General features: G+C 32.8%; 1 protein-coding gene across 22 annotated transcripts in view; it reads right to left on the reverse strand.

Annotated features, from left to right (window-relative positions):
- Positions 1-20,148, reverse strand: part of LOC145249721 (E3 ubiquitin-protein ligase NEDD4-like) — a 622,527-nt gene that overhangs the window by 519 nt on the left and 601,860 nt on the right. For all 22 annotated transcript variants that reach the window (XM_080111610.1, XM_080111606.1, XM_080111604.1 and 19 more), the window contains 6 exons: positions 18,396-18,466; positions 13,968-14,063; positions 10,957-11,030; positions 9,296-9,416; positions 6,696-6,803; positions 3,343-3,512 (listed from right to left, as the gene is read on the reverse strand). In XM_080111610.1, the coding sequence (XP_079967736.1) occupies positions 3,343-3,512; positions 6,696-6,803; positions 9,296-9,416; positions 10,957-11,030; positions 13,968-14,063; positions 18,396-18,466 (640 nt within the window). The remainder of the gene's footprint in view (positions 1-3,342; positions 3,513-6,695; positions 6,804-9,295; positions 9,417-10,956; positions 11,031-13,967; positions 14,064-18,395; positions 18,467-20,148) is intronic.

The raw sequence follows: 20,148 nt of genomic DNA on the forward strand, positions 1-20,148 counted from the left end.
CTGCCCCATGAAAGAATACCTGCCCCAAGATGAGTAAAATTGCCTGAGCAGAAAAGTTCTGCACTATTTTATATCTCCCAACGAAGATTAAAATCAAGATATAATGCTACTAAACCTTTTATCTAGAATCCTTATTTCAATCTTGACCAAAAAACATTACAATATTTTCATTCTAGAAAATGTCATAAATTTATAAGGTTTTAAACATAAAAAAAATTCCGATTCAGGGAATCAAATGATACCACAATCTATCGCAACACTTCAAAGGCCAGCAATAACCAAGATCTTTCTGATTCTCTCTTCTGATCTTGAGAATTTGGTGCAATGGAGAGGGGGGGGAGTGTTTTCAATCTAATATATCCCACTTTGTCAACTAAGCTTCAACCTTTGTCTATCATCGCAATGTTGCGTTCCTGTGTCTGTTTTACAAGTATTCTAATGGAATGTGCTCTGATGAACTCGGTACACTTGTGCCCACTTTACGTACATATCCCAACAAACCTGCTTAGCAACAAAATCTCACCTCTTCAGTGTTAAAGTCCCTAAATGCCAGAAAGCTTTCTACTCTAATAGTTAAACTTTGAAATTCCCTTCCTGCTACCCGGACTGTAACTGCTACGCAAAAGTTTAAATGTAATGTAAACCAACATCTTGTTAATCTTTCCTAGTATGGTCCCAAATATGTCCAAATGATAATATGCCTTGTTAAGGGTGAATGTGAGTTTAAAAAAAAAAAAAAAAGTAGCTCTGGGGCTGACCTTAACTTCTGATATGAAATGAAACATATACATCAAATCTGTTGCCAATACTGCTGGAAAAATGGTTGGATCACTCTACCGCTCCAGTAGGTATCTTACTACAGATGCAATCCTCCATCTGTATAAGAGCTAAGTATGCTCTAAAAAGGAGTACAGTTACCATGTTTGGGCAGGAGTTGCACAACACACCCTATCCAGCCTTGATAGAGTTAAAAACCAGCTTTGAAACCTAGTAGGTACTGCACTTTTCTCTTCTCTGCAACCTGTTTCCCCACAGAAGAAATGTTACGAACCTGTCTCTGCTATATCATCATTTTCATTGCAAGTGCTCAACTGAACTCCAATCTATGCTCCCCCCCTCTTGCCAAACTTTCATAAAAAAACACTTCAGTAGTTACAACCATTATATACGATTTTCCCCACTCTCTGTGCCTAAATCTAAACACAGATTTCATGAACAAAGCTTCTTTCTCAGAACTGCCCGCCAGTAGAACACTGTTCTGCTGGCCTGCTTCCCAGTCGAATACAACATGGTCGCCTTCAAATCCAATACAAACAATTTCTTGTTAAGCCATCTCCATAAATAATCAAATTCTACCCAATTTACACCATTAACGATTACTACACTACCACAATACATTCATTAACCCTTATCCTTGAGTGGCTTTCAAACCTTGAAAAGTGATGACTCCCAGGTAAAAAATATCTAACTTAAATGGTCTCTAATGTTCAAATTTGATGCAAATTTGAAATATTTGAATTAATATTAACAAATACTTAATTTTTCTTTTTTATTTAAAAAAAACCCCAAAAAACACTGACAATTCATTTTGTCTAATGATACATACTATCAGTTTAATGACCAGTCAAAAATGATCAACAGATGAAGTATAACTGTTAACACATTTATTAAACAACTTACAGATTAAATAGTAATGTAGAAGCGACTGGATGTAGGATGGTTAGAATCTGTGTCACGAGACTCATTTTTGTTTAACTTTCAAACCTTCATGGCCAACATGCTCTTATCCGGGGCAATCACTCCCCTTTCCTCATTCTAAGAAAAATAATTGATTAATAGGTGTATTTAGCATAACTCTCCAGATGTTAGCTATCGAGCTGGTAGATCCACTAGTATATAATTAAGTTAGCTGAGAATAACGGGAAATAGAAACTCACTTAGAAATTATCCAAAGTGAACTTGATGATATAAGTTGAAAATGGCTTAGTCTGCGAGAACAATCTACTAAAAACATGGCTCAAAGACAGGGTGATAGAAAAGGTGCTCAGATGTGTAAGGATATAGGCAGATAAGATATTACTAATTAGTGGTTTTGATCTTTTTTTTTTTTTTTTTGCATTCCTTATCTTCACTAATCACTTTTTTTTTTTTTTTTTTAATAGAAATCACTCCAGACAAGATATGAAGCTATTTTGATATAAGGAGCTAAAAAAAAAATTAAAAGATAAAATAAAAACTTCACAGTTCAAAACTTGCCAACAATGTTGGATGGAATAGATTCTGACCCCCAAAAAACAGCAATTCTTCCCTCTTTGTCTGGAACAAATATGGAGTTGAATAAATGACCGCTGTTTTCTATCAGTTTTGTGTCGAGTCAGTTTGAAAGTATGAAACTTTAGTCGCATGTTCATGAAGATAACACAAAAGTGCGAATAAAGAACGATCGGCAAGCAAAGTGAGAGTAACTACTGTAAACTTTAATCTTACTGGTTGTTTTTTTTATGGCATATCAACTTTTTTAATGCCGAATCCAGTCATTTCGGATAAAAAAAAAAAAAAGAAAAGTTATTTTATTTTATCTATCCACAAGAATAATTATTACCAGCAGATTACATAAAAAGAACAGGTGAAAATCGTTTGTACACGAGTTGGAACAAATAGATTGAGGACATTGCCAATGCTGCTGCAAAGATATTGGACTCCCTCTACCATGTTAGAAAATTCTCGCATCTGAGAGTATCCCATGTCTCTACAAAGTCACAATTCCGTCCATGCATGGGGTATTGTTGCCACATCTGGACCTGTGTATCTTCCACTAAAAAAAGAGTCTTCCACTACTCACTCTTAGACAGGGTTAAAAAAAAGAGTCTCAAATCTAATAGGTCCCACACTATCGGCTAAGCTCCAACCTCTGTCCTATCTGCGCAATGTCACATCCCGGTGCATATTTTTCAAGTACTCTAATGGAATGTGCTCCGAATAGCATTTTTCCCTCTTTGACGTACGTACTCCTGACAAACCGAACAAGCAGCAAAATCTTTCCTCTTCAATGTTGAAGTCCTTAGATGTGAAAAACTGCTTTAATTTGGAGTTCCCTCCCTGTTTCCTGTTCCCTTGACTGTACTGACATGCAGAAGTTTAAATATAATGTGAACAGATATTTTGCTACTCAACTCCCCACAAACGCTTGATCCCAAATAGTAGCCCATTATGTCCAAGTGGCAACATGCCTTCTGTTGAGGGTGAAAAAAAAAAAAAAACCTAATAAAATAACAAGTGAGTTGCAAATATTGAAAAATATATTAAAAAAATAATCTTTGTTTTAATTTTGTAATTACTGACCAGGTATGAGCACGGGGAAGTTGCTCCGGGTTCCCCCACTTCTCAATGGTGAACAGTTGCGGTCCGTTGCTGCCATACATTTCAGAAAATCCGTTCATCGGTACTCGTGAGGTTCCAGTCACAAACTGAAGCAAACGGGCCCGCATCTCGTTATTAAAAGAGTAGACACACTGAAAAGGAAAAGGAAAGATTTTTAGAAAGGGTCTATCCAATCAGAATTTTAAATAAAACCTGTTGGATATTGTATTGATGAACAGAATTACATCTGGTGCTTTTGTGGATTGGTAATCTTTTACGAGCGGCATGCAATAAGTAATGCCCCTGACCCCACTTCTCATAGCAGTAGAGCAACGAAACTTGGCACAGTTATTAGTCTTTCTCTACATAGGAACCACCCACAGTTATGCATTTCTCCCATCATTTGATGCAGCTCTGGAGACCGTTTTTGTAGAACACCCCAGGTTGGTCCTCCAACCACGACGTGACTTCAGAAATCAAGGCTGCATCATCTGGGAAACGCTTTCCTTTCAAACACAACTTCATGGCTGGGAAGAGGTGAAAGTCAGAGGGTGCAAGGTCAGGAGAGTAGGGGAATGGGGAAGGATTTCATAACCATACGCCTGTGCTTCTGATCTGGCGACATGCGAGTTGTGGACCAGAGCGTTGTCCTGCAGGAGGAAGGTACCTTTGCTGATCTTGCCCTGTCTCTTGATTTTGATATTAATTTCCTCAAAGGTGAAGCATAAGAGGCTCCTGTAATTGTGGTACCCTTTGCCAGGAAATCTGTCATCACTACTCTGTCATGGTCCCAGAAGACTGTGAGCATGACCTTGCTAGTAGAGGGCTGCACCCTTGCCTTCTTTGGAGGTGGTGCTTCCAATACATTGACTGAGCTTTGGTCTCTGGATCATAGTGATGGATCCAGGTTTCATCCTGTGTAATCAGTCTTTTAAAAAACTTTGACTCATCTTCTTGGCACATCTCCAAATTCATCCTCGAGCACTCGACGCATTCTCGCTTCTGGAATGGTGTGAGCAACCTGGGAATCCATCTGGCAGACACCTTATGCATATGCAAATGGTCATGAATGGTAGTTTCCACAGACCCTGTACTAATCTTGACATCTTGGGCTATTTGGCGAATAGTAATGCGCCGATCTTCCAAAATAACAGCGTCAACTTGACGGACAGATGCCTCATCAATGGCAGAGGTGGGGGGGGGGATCAGGTCTGGGAGCTGTTTCCACAGACTTCTGGCCATGTTTGAATTCATGATGCCAGCGTTTTACAAGGTCATATGATGGGGCATTATCACCATAAGTTTCTTTCATTTCATCAAAAGTCTCCTGTAGTGTGCATCCTTTCAAATACAAAAACCGGATCACTGCTCGACATTCAACAGGCTCCATTTCACACCTGACTCAGTTCAAACACCTGTAAAACAGAAACCACAATTAGTTCAGAGCTGTAATTTGCCACATAACCCATAGAGATATAAATCATTGCACATGCCCCTCGTAAACCAACACACTTCAGGTGAAAACATTATTACACACATGTCATGGCAAAATTGATAGAAATCCAAAAAATTACCAAAAATGATCTGGTAGCAAAATATTGTCAAGTAATAATAGAATTTATCAAATTATCGAGTTTTATCATATATTTTAATGTGGAAGAGTTGTGCAACCAATTCAGTATAATAAACTGAATTATCTCCCTTGACTTAAATTAAGGATCTGCCATTGTTAAACAGATCATGATTATGGACGATTTTTTTTGGTTAAAAATACATCTATCACATCTTCTACTGGACCCGTTTCGTAATTTTTTTTAAATTTGGCACTTCTACAGAATTGGGACAAAATTTTGAAGTTGATAAATAGAATTTTCACATAAAAAAACAATTGTTTCAACTGATTTTTTTGTCAATTCTAATAAGTTACAATGATAGCTTCCAAATTATGCAGTCGGAATTACCTGAATATTATTGAATTATTAAACAAAACAACTTTAATTGTGTTAGCAGGTGAAAAATTGCTACCATCTCATTTAAATCAAAACAGAAAATTACCTCCCTTTTGAACTGTTGCGTCTTACGATCATTTTTATCAAATTCTATTTTTTATTTTCTTTACTAAATAATTTTCTACCTTATTGATTTTCGTAATTTTTGGAAATAATCATCTTAAAGATACGAGGAATACGTAGATACCACTGTTTTCATGTGAAACTCAGTATTACGATTTCCAAAATTTTGTCCCAATAGTGTAGAAGCGCCAAAAAATTTTTATATACTAATTTCGATATCACACGTAAGTATGTAACGTTTTCACCTGAAATGTGCTGCTTTAGAAAGATCAATAATCTACACTTACATTTACCACCAATCATTGCTCTGCCTCACCTCCCCTAAAGTTCAACCCTTCCTCACATTGGTAGAAATGGTGAAAACTTGGTAGAAAAAGGTACCCGGCTGACAGGGATGACATGGATCGAGTGAAAATCTAGGAGTCAGCATCAGAAAAGTCATCTAACACTTCTACCCCTTTCGTGAATTGCCACCAAAGAAAAATTAACATTTTCGTATAAAAATTGTCAGAAGAGGGAAAAGATGAAGTGAGAAAATAGAAATAAAATCCAACCAAATAATACGAAAATAAATAGGCAAGACTTTAGCAATTTGACACAAAAAAAAAAAAAAGGCAAAGTGGATCTGTACAATAATCACCACATCCAGTGGTGGGATTCAAATTTTTTAAGAACAGGTTCTAAGAAAATGTTAAGAATAAAGAATCTGCTATAATGTAGCTATGAATAGGTGTTTACGTAATTTTAAGCACCGGTTCACACGAACTGGTGCGAACAGGCTGAATCCCATCACTGACCACATCTATATTTTTTCTTTCAATTTTTTCAGCAGATTATTATCAATTGGACACTAGTCTATCAAATTATAAAAAAAAAAATTGAATAATTGTACAGAATGAACTCATTTTAAAACGAGAAATTACTCGATAGACACCATCTCTACACTCGTTAATAGAAATTTTTTGTTAAAAAAAGACAAAGGAAAAGAACCCCCCACCCTACATAAAAAAAATATATCCCCTCCACCCCACACTTTTCTTTAAATTTTTTCCTTAATATTTAAAATCAACAAATAAAACAAACAACTCAGGATGTGTATGTTTACAAATGACACATGCATTGGCAGTCAACCTGTATTGATTGAAAAGTGTTCCCTTTGAGTCCCTTGGCTTCTGGGACCCTTATTGCATACTTTGTCCAATTTTTTTTTATATCATCAAATGCTTACTTTATCCCCAAAATGGATTGTAAAAAAAGACTGACCTTCCAGAAATGGATGATGACCGGATGGTTTTGATTGTACTCCCCTTTGTAAGCCGTGTTCCTCTTCCAATCGTTGACATCAATGTCTTGCAATCCGCACATGAGCAACTGGAGAAAAAAAAACAAAAATACAGAAAACTAACCGAGCATGTGAAGTCCCCTTCCACAAGTGAAAAATTTACTTTCACCATGACTAATGTTTGTGCAAAATTTCAAAAGAAATTCAAAGATTTGGTTATTGGGGAAAGTGCAAACAAACAAATGAATGATGAATGATTTGGGGGCAATTTTCTCTTATAATGCCCCCCCCCCCCCATGGAGTGGGATCAGAGTTATCCCAGGAAATCCATTCTTGCAAAAATTTACTTTCACCATAACTAATTTTTGTACAAAATTTCAAAAAAAAATCCAGGACGTGCTTATTCAGAAAAGTGCAAACAGACGAATGATTTTGGGGCAATTTTACCCCTATGATGTGTCCTGAGAGGAGAGCAACTAGAGTTATCCCAGAAAATCTGTTCTGGCAAAAATTTATTTTCACCATGACTAATGTTTCTGCAATTTTTTTTCTAAAAATCCAAAGTGTGGTTATTGAGAAAAATATGAACAGACAAATGGGAGTGAATTACTGGGCCCAATCCCTCCTCTGTCGGAGGAAGAAAAATTTTTATGATGTACGCACTCATCACAAAATAAAGATATCGTATTCCAAAAATCATATAAATTGATCAAGTATTTTTTTTTAATTTTTAATTCAAGAAAATCAAATGTTACGATTTTTAGCGATTTAAAAACTTTCATTTTGAATACAAACAAAATATGATCACTCCTAGACCCTTCCTCACTCCCTCATAAAATTTGATTTTTTTACTTAAAAATAAATTACTTGATCAATTTACGTAATTTTTGGAACATGACATCTTCATTCTGCGATGAGTACGTACATCACAATGATTTTTATATATACATATTTTTTAAAATAAGCATAATTTTAAATAAGCACAAGAATCTTTCTTCTTTATTACAAAGGAATCACCATTTATCAATGCCAAAAGTCACTTGAGGATAAGAGTTAATGAGATGGATAATAGATTTTCAGTTGAATGATGAAGAATATTATGAGAGGATTGAAAATGATAAGTAAAAATGAGAAATATTTGTTGACATTTCAGTTGAAGACGACTATGCTGTAGCCTACAGGGAAGCAATCTTGTCTTGGAAAGAAACTGTTGATAGAAAATCCCTTTGATGTCAAACATACAGAGGAAGAAAAGAAAGTTCCTTGCAGCACAAAATCTTGTGAATATCTTATGAAAAGGAACCGGACATTATAGCTCAATCAAGCACTTTTCACGGAAATAACGATGCAGAGGTCGGCTGAAAACCAGGCTCAAAACATTAAAATATGATACTGAATTGATCCTGAGCTGCTGGAACCATGATTGGCTAGGACTTGTACCTGCTACTCCAATGGACTATCGTATCTGGTCAGCATTCAATAGGACATAGCAAATTCTATGGATTGAGCTGGAACAATTGCTCCAGGATGAATGTTGAAAAAAGTGCATGCACAAAATGCATCACTCTGCATAGGAATATTGATTCACATCGAAAAAAAATAGTCCATTAGAATGTAAGTGTTACACATGTATTTCGTTTTTTGTTTTGTTTTGTTTTTTTTAGAACAATCTACACCTGTGATTCCATGTTTATGCACAGATAGAGATTAATATAGATTAGTATTTAATGCAGTCATCAGAATATATTTATTATAAAAGTCTGGCATAATGAACTTATTCTATAATTTTTGCCCGTTTTTAATGTCTCGTATTCTATATTATTTATAACTAGCTTGGAGGTGTGTGTTGAGCAAAAAAAAAAAAAAAAGGTTGTAGTACGCTACGCAGGCTTGAACCCGTGACGCAAAGGTTGAAAAGAAAGTGGAGGTGTGTGTTGTGTAAGGGTGTTTGTTGAGCAAAAAAACAAAAAAAAAAAACTGGTAAGCAGACTCGAACCTTTAATGCACCAGAGGAAAACAAGTTGAAGAAAAAGAAAAAAAAAAACAAAAAAAAAAACGTTGTGATGTCACAGGCGTTCAAAATAACGTCATTTATGCAGACTTTGAATGACTTGCAAAAAATGTCAGTGAAAAAAAAAAACGACTATCACCGGTAGAAAACTTCCCAGTTGAGTGTGAAGGAATAAATGTTTATTGGCCAATTTTTCAATATTTGTCTCCGAAGAGTTGAACTTCAAAACGATTCTGATCTCGTAAAAATCCGTCGTCTCTGTCGAAAATTTTAGGCAGACATACAAACATACATTTAAACAGACAGGTAAGATTTATATTATAGAAGTCGTGATTTTGAAGAGGACGGATTTTTCAAGGCTATCAATTCAACATTTTCCCTTTTTTTTTGTTTTTTTTGAAAAAATGAAACCATTATATACTGGCAGCAATACTTTAATATTTAATTCACAATCATTTTTTTCTTCCTCTTTGTGCAGTAGCAAAGTTGACCTATTTTCACAAACTTTGACTCTACATCCAATATACCCACGATACATAATAATGAAAATAAAACACGTAATTCACTTACTTCAACTTCATTTTCATCGAATATCTGCAGCAAGTTTTGTGGAATCAAAGCGTTGAATCCTTTCATAAAAAGTTTCATTTGATTTTCAACTCGGGACACAAAACGCCATTTGATGACCAGACTTGAAAAAAAAAAAAAAAAAAAATGAAAAAGAAAATTATTTTGCTTTTAAACATAATCTTCATACTTTTTTTTTTTTTTTTTTTTTTTTTTAAACAATAGAAATCATATAAAATGAAAACAAATTCGTATTATTTGAATTATTCGGATTACTCTTCTTATATGGAGTGGTTCTTTCACAACGTTCCAGTTGATGTATTCATCAATCTTCTCCAGGTGTCTCCTGAACTCCAGAATCTTTCTGGTGAACTTGAGAATCTGAACATAATTTCGAACAGAACACTTTATTTAATCTATGGAGGTAAACCATTAATGGGTAGAAGTTCTAATTCGTAATTTTATTTTATTTTTATTGGAATCCTTTGAGATGAGTAATTTGTATATTTATTTATTTTTTCTCTCTCCAGACCTATCATCCTCTTCATAGTTGCTGTTTCTCTAAATTTCGGTCAACTCATCCTTTGGCCTTCTTCAGTCGATTAATCATGATGGGATAGGAATGCTGACTCTTGTAACTGTACTCCTAGGTATTACTACCTTCCATAGTTGTTCCATCACGTTTTGGCCAGCTGATCATCTGGCTTGCTTAAGTAGGATTGAAACTGCTATCTCCAGAAAATGATCACCTGGGACTATAGAGTCTCAATGCCTTTATCCACTGCGCACAAGCCCCGAAGAAGGCCAGGGGATGAGATGGCCAAAACGTGATGAAACAACAACTATGAAGACGAGGATAACAGTATACAATTAAAAAAAAAAAAAAAGAATGAATACATAATTTGTATTTTGAATATTGCCTGCACTGAAGATTTACCATAAATCAACAAAAGAGTAACTTACAATTGAATTTCCGTTAAGTATTTGATCCAGTTTACAAATTGATTACAGTCAACCACAGTGTGAATGAAAAGCCATTTTTAAGGCTACTATCCCTTAAATTTTTAATTTATTTACTTTTTTAAGATTAAATTTCCAGTTTTTCAGAAGCATTTTTTTATCAAGAACTGATATTAATTTTTTTTCCTTTCATGCCTTTGTGAATGTTGTCGTTGAATTTCGATTATGAGCATTAAGGACATTTTTTGTTTTTGAAATGAGTGGGACAAATAATTTAACTTAGAAAAAAAAAAAAAAAAAAATTTTTTTTTTTTTTTTTTAATTAAAATAGGTATGAAATATGTTTGGAAACCGAATTACAATGCAATATTATGAAAATAAATAAATGCTTTTGTTTATTTTCATAATATTGCATTGTAATTTGGCTTTCCAACGTATTTCAATTTAAAATTTGAATTCAATCAACGCTTCTAACATGGAAAACACTACCCGAGTTCTTTAGATTTTTTTTTTTACTTATTCATTAATTAATAATTAGTGAAAATTTTACCAAGATTGGATAATTCCGATTTGAGGTGATTTTTTTATGAAGAATATAGATTCTTAGTTAAAAAAAGAAATTATTTTCACTTTTACTGGTCCATCCTGCTAAAAACTAAAGGGGAGATAATAAAATTGCTAAAAACTAAGGGGAGGTAACTTACCTTATATATTCTAATTTGTTTTCGTCAGACACTACAATATCGTTGCCTCCAGGTTTCAATTCCCGCTCAGTTCGCTTGAAAAGAAAGAAATAACATTTTATTTTATTTTAATATAATTAATTTAATATTAAAAACACGATCAAGAAACTAAAAAGCAATCCCTATTCAAGAAATCTTTTAAGACAGATTTTAAAAAACTAAACTTACCATATAATTTTTTTTCTAAAAGAAATAAACGATTTCTTTCAAAACAATTATTAATCGGTTTTTAAAAAAATGGCACACAAGTGCAACAATAGGTGTGTCAGAAACTTTGTGATCGACCCCCTGCCTTTCCAAGCTTATAACTCCTCGAAAAAAGTAATTCAAACCCTAATTTTTTTTTTTCAATTTTGAGCAAGGACCAAGGTTTCATTAAAAAAAAAAAAAAAAAAAAAAAAAAGTTTTAAACTTCGGACTTTACAGGTAAATTTCTAAAAAACACTACTTTTTTTGTTTTAAATTTGAATATATTATTTATTGATTTTTTATCTTCAATTTGTGATACATAAAACTTTGGTGAGTAAATTAATTATTGACTTTTTAATAGACATTTCAAAATGGGAGGGACGTGAATTAAAAAAAAATGTTTGTCTAAAATATTATATTCAGTTTATTGGAAAGAGCATAAAATTTCACATTGACCCTGAAAATATCGTAAAAATTGAATCAATAGAAAAATTTTGATAGATTTTTAAAGTTTAAAAATTGAAAAATACTGAACTCATAAAATTCAATTAATTTCATTACTGTTTTTTAAAAAATAAAAAAATAATATTTCTATTACTTTTTATACAACTTTAATAGTTTATTTTGGAAGTATAATCCATAAAGAAAATAAACAACCCACTTTTAAAAGAGAAATTACGAGTTTTTTTTATATTTTATTCAGTTTCATGTTAGGGGTGTCAAAAATTCCTACAAAAATTCTGATACACCTAGTGCAACAATATTAATAAACCTCATGAATTTAGATGTAAAAGAATGAATTTACAATGACATTGGTGAGGTCTATCACATGAAATATTTACAAGAATTTAAAATGTGTATTTATAGAATAACTTGCAGGGGTACCCGGCGTTGCCCGGATGTGGTGAGGTGGGTGGAATGGAAAATAAAGAATAAGCGAACGTAATAACCCCCCCCCAAAAAAAAACAGCGAAGGTGATGCAAAATAAATAATAAGTGAATGATGTTAAAACTTCTTTAAAAAAATCGGAAAAACAAAAAAACAACGAACGTGATGGAAAAATTAAAAAAAAAAAAAAAAAAAAAAAATGAACGAAAAAAAATGGCATAAATAACCCTGTTTCAATATTAAAACTTTAAAAATCGAAAAAAAAAAAATATATATATATCTGATATCTCAGCTCGAACGTGCAATCTTAGATAACGCTGCTACTATAACGACTAGTCTATGACCCTGCGAGTGAAATTAGGTCGTTTTCTTTTATATTTAAACTAATTCAAAAAAGAATTTTTTTGCGCATGCAAGTTTGGCTAAATTGTCATAAAAAAAAAAAAAAAACGATTTTTTGCTACCCCTTCCTGTAGAAAAAAGCCCAGTTGAGGATGAAGGAATGTTTTTAGGCAATTTTTCTATATTTGTCATCCGAAGGGTTGAACTTCAAAATGATACCAATCTCATGAAAATCTGTTGCCTCTGTTGAAAGTTTTTGCAAGACATACAAACATACATACATTTAAACAGAAAGGTGAGATTTATATTATAGATAAAACTAATAATAAATACCTAAGAAGAAGAACAACAAAAACTCCTAAAAACTAAACTATATCGATAGCAGGCACATAGACAGTGTCACTAGTAAGATATTCTGGACGATTTATAAGCTGGATCAAAGAACTGAGATATCTCGACAAGAAGACCAGGAAAATGTACAACATACAGAGGATGATGGTGACCAATTATGTGAGAAAAAAAGATGGAGGAAGAGGATTGGTTTGTATAGAAGACTGTGTGAATAACACAAAAAAGAACTCGAAAAATACATAATGCAAAACACAAAGGCTTTATCACCACAGCCAAGAGACACCACAAAAATGAACAAGACAGAGAACATAGAGGCAAGTGATGAGATGAAAAAAGAAAAAATGGGAAGAGAAACAGCTACATGGATGATTCGTAAAGATGACAACAAGATAAGACTCATGAAAATACTTAGACATGGCTATGAAAAGGACACCTAAACAAAGAAACTGAATCCTTAATAACACATGTATAAGATAACATGATTAGAACCAACTATATTAAAGCAAAAGTCGACAAAACACAAAAGAACAACCAAATGCAGGATCTGTGGACAAAGGGATCAAACAATAAACCACATAAGCAAATGCAGAAAACTACCCCTACCCCCACCCCAAATATAATAGACATGATCAAGTGGGGAAAGCAGTACACTGGAACTATGCAGAAAACTGCATCCTGAACATCCAGACAAATGATACGAGTACAAACCGGCAGCAATACTTTAAAAATCCTACGAGATATTGATGTACAAACAGATAAACTCATCCAAGTAAGAAGACCGGATGTCATACATAGTTGAAAACAAAGATGGCAATTTGGACAACCAGACATATGTCTATGACCAGATTTATGTGATGAGTAAAATAACAAAAAATCATTAAAATGTGAGATTATATGACAATCTTGTCTATAACTACCCTTTTCTTCTTTTCCTTTTTTGTCATATTCCAAAAATTATGTAAATTGATCAAGTAGTTTTATTTTTAACAAAGAAAATAAAATTTCATGAGTAAGCAAAAAAAGGATTGTCTCGCGTCGCCATCTTAAAAAAAAAAAAAAAAAATCAAAGACAGGTAACTCAACAATAAGTCAAACTTTCGAGATCTCCCTTGTAATTCTACCGATTTCACTTTTAAATTGTTTAAAATGATTTTCTATAAAGAAAAAAAGCCCAAAACATTTTTGCATTGAAATTACTTACCTCTCCAAAATAATCTTCTTCCACGCAAAACCTCAGATCCAATTCCGTCGGATCATTGTCTTTGATCCAGATCAAAGAATTATGGTATTCAGAATCCTGCAAGACAAATGTAAAAACATCTATTATATAAAAGGCAATTGTGTGTGTGTGTCCAGCTATATAGCTGAATCATATTAAATCACCGAAGTTAAGCATCGCTGAGCCTGGTTATTACTAAAATGGGTGACCATTTGGAAATACCAGGTGCTGTATGTGCTCTCCGTTTATCTCGGCATTGTTTCCAATCATCCTAGACTTCTCCTTGCCACTGCTGGTAGTCGGAGGGGGTAGGATAGGGATGGGGAAATGTCTGTATGGGTGACAGGGGTGGGTTTGGCTGAATCGGGGAAGCTTTTCTTAGGTTATATTTTCGGTACATTTTAAAAGTTTTAATGTAATACTACTGGGTGGAAGGTTTAGTGTAAATCTAATACGCTGATTTTTGAATAATTTCTTATTGGGGGTAGGGACTCGCCAGTGGGGTTTAGGGGTGGTGGTTAGATAGTTCTAAATTTAGGTTTTAAGTCTTTAGTCCTGTGAGTTGGTTTCTAAGCTATATTTTCATTGGGCCTGGATTTTATATTGTTTAGGTTATATTCTCGTTGCATCTAGTGCTAATTGGTGATTTGGTTGCAGTTTAACAGATGGTATTAAGCGTACATGTTTACGGGGGTAGGGTTTTTAGATAAAGTTGTTTATGGGTTTATGATTACGGCTGATATATTGTTAATTAGGCATTGCCAAGATGCAGGCTATTCTAGGTTGGAAATTTATTTAACATTATGTAAAGGTTGTGTGTTCAGAGGATGTGCTTATATTTTATATTAAAGGGTTGAAGTTTTTTATGGCGATTTTTTTCAGATCGTGAGAGATTATAGGTGGTTTAAAAAAAAAAAAAAAAAAAAAAAAAAAAAAAAAATTTGTTTTGGGTGTTGTCCAATAGTTCTACACTAGGGGAAACGGTTAGTGATGGATATTGTTGCATTTTATGGATGTCGAGGAAGCACAATAATCTAGTTCCTGTCTGGTGGTGCATTTTCAGTGGGGTTAATTGCATTTATGTATTTGAACTTTCTCTTGTGCCTGCAACTGCAAATTAACAATATATCAGCCTATATCTACCTATATATAGTTTTGTGTCTTCATTTCATTCTCTGGTTGTCCTATTATATATATATATATATATATATATATATATATATATATATATATATATGTGTGTGTGTGTGTGTGTGTAATATTAATTTATGTATATGTATGTATGTAATATTAATTTGTATGTATGTATGTAATATTAATTTGTATGTATGTATGTAATATTAATTTGTATGTATGTATGTAATATTAATTTGTATATATGTATGTAATGTTAATTTGTATATATGTATGTAATGTTAATTTGTATATATGTATGTAATGTTAATTTGTATATATGTATGTAATGTTAATTTGTATATATGTATGTAATGTTAATTTGTATATATGTATGTAATGTTAATTTGTATATATGTATGTAATATTAATTTGTATGTATGTATGTAATATTAATTTGTATGTATGTATGTAATATTAATTTGTATGTATGTATGTAATATTAATTTGTATGTATGTATGTAATATTAATTTGTATGTATGTATGTAATATTAATTTGTATGTATGTATGTATGTATGTAATATTAATTTGTTTACAATGCTCCTATCCTCACTTTGCCCCAATTAAAATGAATGGCTTTCTCCACAAGAAAGCCCCTTGCTTTTATAAGTTTCTAAGACTGACCTTCACTTCAGAACTGAGATGAAAGACATCAGATCTGTTGCTTGAATGCTTTCTTGTCTTATCACTTTAGTAATCACACACACACATTTGTGGAAATATGATTTTTTTCAATTATATTTCACTTTTTATATACAAAAATCCTTCATTTAAAAAGCTCAATGTGATTACAGAGCATATAGCAAATAACAAAAATCTATATTCCAAATTTCATGATGTTGACCATCTTACAATTTATTCCTTTAATTCTGTTGATATTTGCAATTCTTGACAGTAACTGTTTCTTAGCAAAAAATCATTCATTTAATTATTATATCAATCAATGAATCTATTTTGTCCTTAACTCATCATTGATAGTTGCTATTTCTTCTGATGAGTTAAGGGCAAAATAGATTCATTGATTTATATAATAATTAAATGAATGAGTTTGTGCTACGAAACAGTTACTGTCAAGAATTGCAAATATCAACGGAATTAAAGGTATGTATATATACATAGTTTATAATAAAAAATAAAAAACTGTCCGTCTCTTCAGATAATTTGAGCTAAAAAACCTAAAAAAAAATCTATTGAAACAATTTGTAATTATTTGAGTAAAAAAACCCAGAAGTTGAAAGAATAAAAACATATTTAGCTCTACTCTTGTATTGAGCACTTTTCCCCCCGTTTTTTTTACCAAATATACCTCCTAATATATATATATATATATATATATATATATATATAACTACTTAATTTACTCACATAAAATTTACATACGAAAGTATAGATTTATGCGTAAACTTTAAGTATTTACTTCAAAAGTGCTCAATACGTAGGTAGAGCTAGTTAGTAATTTATAAAATATATATGGCGATTAAGCTACACTGAATATTCCGCGTTTCATCCACTCTAGGACTCCTCACGCTTATGCGCGAATTCTGTGGTTGTTTATCATTTTTATGCTCCTCTTCTATTGAGATTTTAGTTAGCCAATCAGCGCGGTGGATACTAGAAAGCTGATTGGCTAACTAAAATCTCAATAGGAGAGGAGCATATAAAAACGATAAACAACCACAGAATTTGCACATAAGCCTGAGGAGTCCTAGAGTGGATGAAACGCCGAATATTCAGTGTAGCTTAATCGCCATATATATTTTATAAATTACTATATATATATATACACACACACACACACACACACAGGGTGGAATAATAAAATTGTCGGCATCTGATGAAAACCTGTTTTCTTTTTTATTGTTGCAGACCATCTACTAGTTGGTCAGTTGTGTACAAATCCCAAAAGTGATAGAAGCCTTCTATCATGTCTGAAAGTGACACAATATTCAACAAGCAAGATCATACGTGCACCGCTGTACAATTCATGCTCTCTAATGATCGAATTATGACAACAGGACCATTGCCAGCACCCTCAAAATGAAAATCCGGACAGTTCAATGCTTAAGGGTAGAGCTAAAAGTTTCCGGCTACGATTATGGTCTTTGGTGTGGTTCCATATGAGGCCCACATCATGCCACCTCACATTTTCGAAGTCGGATTGAAAGTCAACACTAAAGTTTTCCTGGATGTGCTGAAGAGTGTGGGGATTCCCTGGTGCCAACAGATTGCGGCTGGCAGACCCAGGTTGTGGCAGCAGGGTTGGCACTGGCCAACAAGTCCAAAGAGTCCCCCCCCCCCTCAGGCTTGGCTTCAAAAGGAGTGCTACAACTTTATACCCTTCTCTCACTGCACCCCCGCCTTCTCACCCAACCTAAACCTGCTGGATTACTTTGTTCGGTTAAACATTAAGAACTAGTTAGCCCGATTGCCGCCATTTGCTAAGCTTCCGCCGGCATGTGTGGAAAAGGCATGCTTCCAGTTCCAGACTCCTATCGAGGCGGTGATTGAGGCTGAAGGTGGCTATATTGAATAAATGTCAGCTTTACTAGATAATTTACCGGATTTGATTTTTCAATAAAAGTTTTAAAATAAAGCTGTAGTGTTGTTTTCTTTAGGGCGACAAATTCATCATTCCACCCTATATATATATATATATATATATATATATTAGTGAGAGAGAATCCCAGCAGAATTCCTAATTTTATTAAAAAAAATTAAAGTATAAGAGAGTAATATTTATTCATCTGTATTGCAGAAGATCAGCACAACATTGATACCATCGGTTTCAAAGGGGATCTATATCTGATCACCAAAGTAAGACTCATCAGCCTCTGTTTATGTCTGTCTCTCTCTCATATATATAACACTAGCCTGGGTGCCCGAATGTTTGAAAGTGTGTGTTGAGCAAAAAAAGTGGTATTAGGCAGGCTTGAACCTGTACCGTGTGAGAGGAAAAGAGCGTAAAAAAAAAAGAAAAAAAAATGTGAAATCTTTGCTGTTACACCCATCGTCAAACCAGAAGTGACGTAGGTTTAAATTAAGGCTAGACAATCAAAAAGAGGGGATGACTTTTGAAAATATCAGCAAAAAAAGCGACCCTTCCCTGTAGAAAAGTGCCCAGTTGAGGGTGAAGTAATTAATGTTTTTGGCTAATTTTTTTTATATTTGTTGTCCGAAGGGTCGAGCTTCAAAATGAGATTTATATTATAGATTAAAGCAGCACATTTGAACTTACCACTGATTCCATGTCTGAAAGTTTTATGCATTTCTCCAACATCATCTTATAAAATGGACGAATAAAGAAGGCTGAAAAGAGAAAGAAATATTTCAATTTGTTTTTTTGTTTCTCAAACAAGTGATAATAAATGGCAGAGTCAACACAACCTGAACTACTGAGAAGACAGAGATGCAAAACGAGTTATATTTCAAATGTATTCGTAATAAAAATCTTTTGATTTGAAATTCAAACATTTCACGTCATAAATTTTTAAATTCATAGATTGACTAAAATTAGATTTATTTGCTCTATCTTGTATATCGAGCAATTCTTATTTAGGTGGGAGAGTACTTATAGAATATTACTGCCAGTAATATCTTGTAAAACTTATAATCACAGGTTTCCATACCAGTTGATTGTTAGATAATTTTATTCTGAAGCATATATATATATATATATATATATATATATATATATATATATATATATATATATGCAGCATATTCTCATTGAGACAAGTGTTATTAAAAGGCACGGAATTCTTCTGTTTCATTATTTTCTTTTTTACCTTTTATAATCTCGTACTAATTCTGTGTTTTTCTCAAAATTGTTTAGATTGGATCCATAAGTTTCTTTAGCGAGCGCTTTCGATAGGAATACTTTCATCATCCTCAGGCATATTATTTCTTAAAATCATGTTATAAAAGTTATGTTTTTAATTATATATATATATATATATATATATATATATATATATATTTTTTTTTTTTTGTCACATGGTGGCTAATTTGAGCTAGGTGGGCGGATAATTTTTTTTTTTTTTTTAAACCCAAAAACAATTATTTGATGATTGGAGATAAAAAGAAAATAGTGAAACAGAAGAATTCTGTGCCTTAACACTTGTGTCAATATATATATATATATATATATATATATTTAGTGTCTTTTAACAACTCTTGCTGACATTTTCTTAAGTAATAACCTGTACATTTCAGTTGACCTATATTATTTTGCCCTATAAATTTTTTTGCGCCTTTTGACATTTGTTTTTCTATTTTATATTTAATTCTATCACATTTTTTCCCCCCTGCTTCCTTGATCTTTTTTATTTATATTTATGTCTCAACAGCAGTGATAAAAGCACAGCTTATTTTACTTTTATTAATATTATTGAAGATTTTCCCCTTTTCCCTTGCACATATTTGTGAATTATTCCATGGATTTCGGCCTTTGGATTATTTTGGACCATCTTCCAATTACGGGATTTCCTTAGATTTTACTTATGCAAATGGAAATTCAATTACCTTTCTTGAAGTTATATTTTTGGATTTTATCGTCATTGGATTATTTATCTTTTACCAGACTATCCATTTACGTATAATCACCTTTTTCTTCACCAAATTCCCTCTGCTTCACTTTTTTGTTATCAAGTAAGATCTTTGACTTACTTGTTGTTTTATCAAATACTTTTGCATGCAAAATCCGATCCCGCATTTTGCTAATTCCTACCCTCTGATGAGAAGGAAAGTATTTCTTCGAAATTCCGCGGATTAAGGACTATCCACTTATCAAGTGTTTCCTTTTCAGATTAAATATGTTTTTAACTCTTTTTCAAAGTGTTTTTTAACATGTTTTATTAACTGTTTGCTCATATATATATATATACACATACACATAAATATAAAAGATTCTATCGTCAAGCATATTAATTATTAAAATCGCGTTATAAAAATTATGTTTTTAATTATATATATATATATATATATATATA

This window comes from Euprymna scolopes, chromosome 28 (assembly GCF_053919585.1).
Source record: "Euprymna scolopes isolate OS-2025 chromosome 28, ASM5391958v1, whole genome shotgun sequence".
Classification (NCBI taxonomy): domain Eukaryota; kingdom Metazoa; phylum Mollusca; class Cephalopoda; order Sepiida; family Sepiolidae; genus Euprymna; species Euprymna scolopes.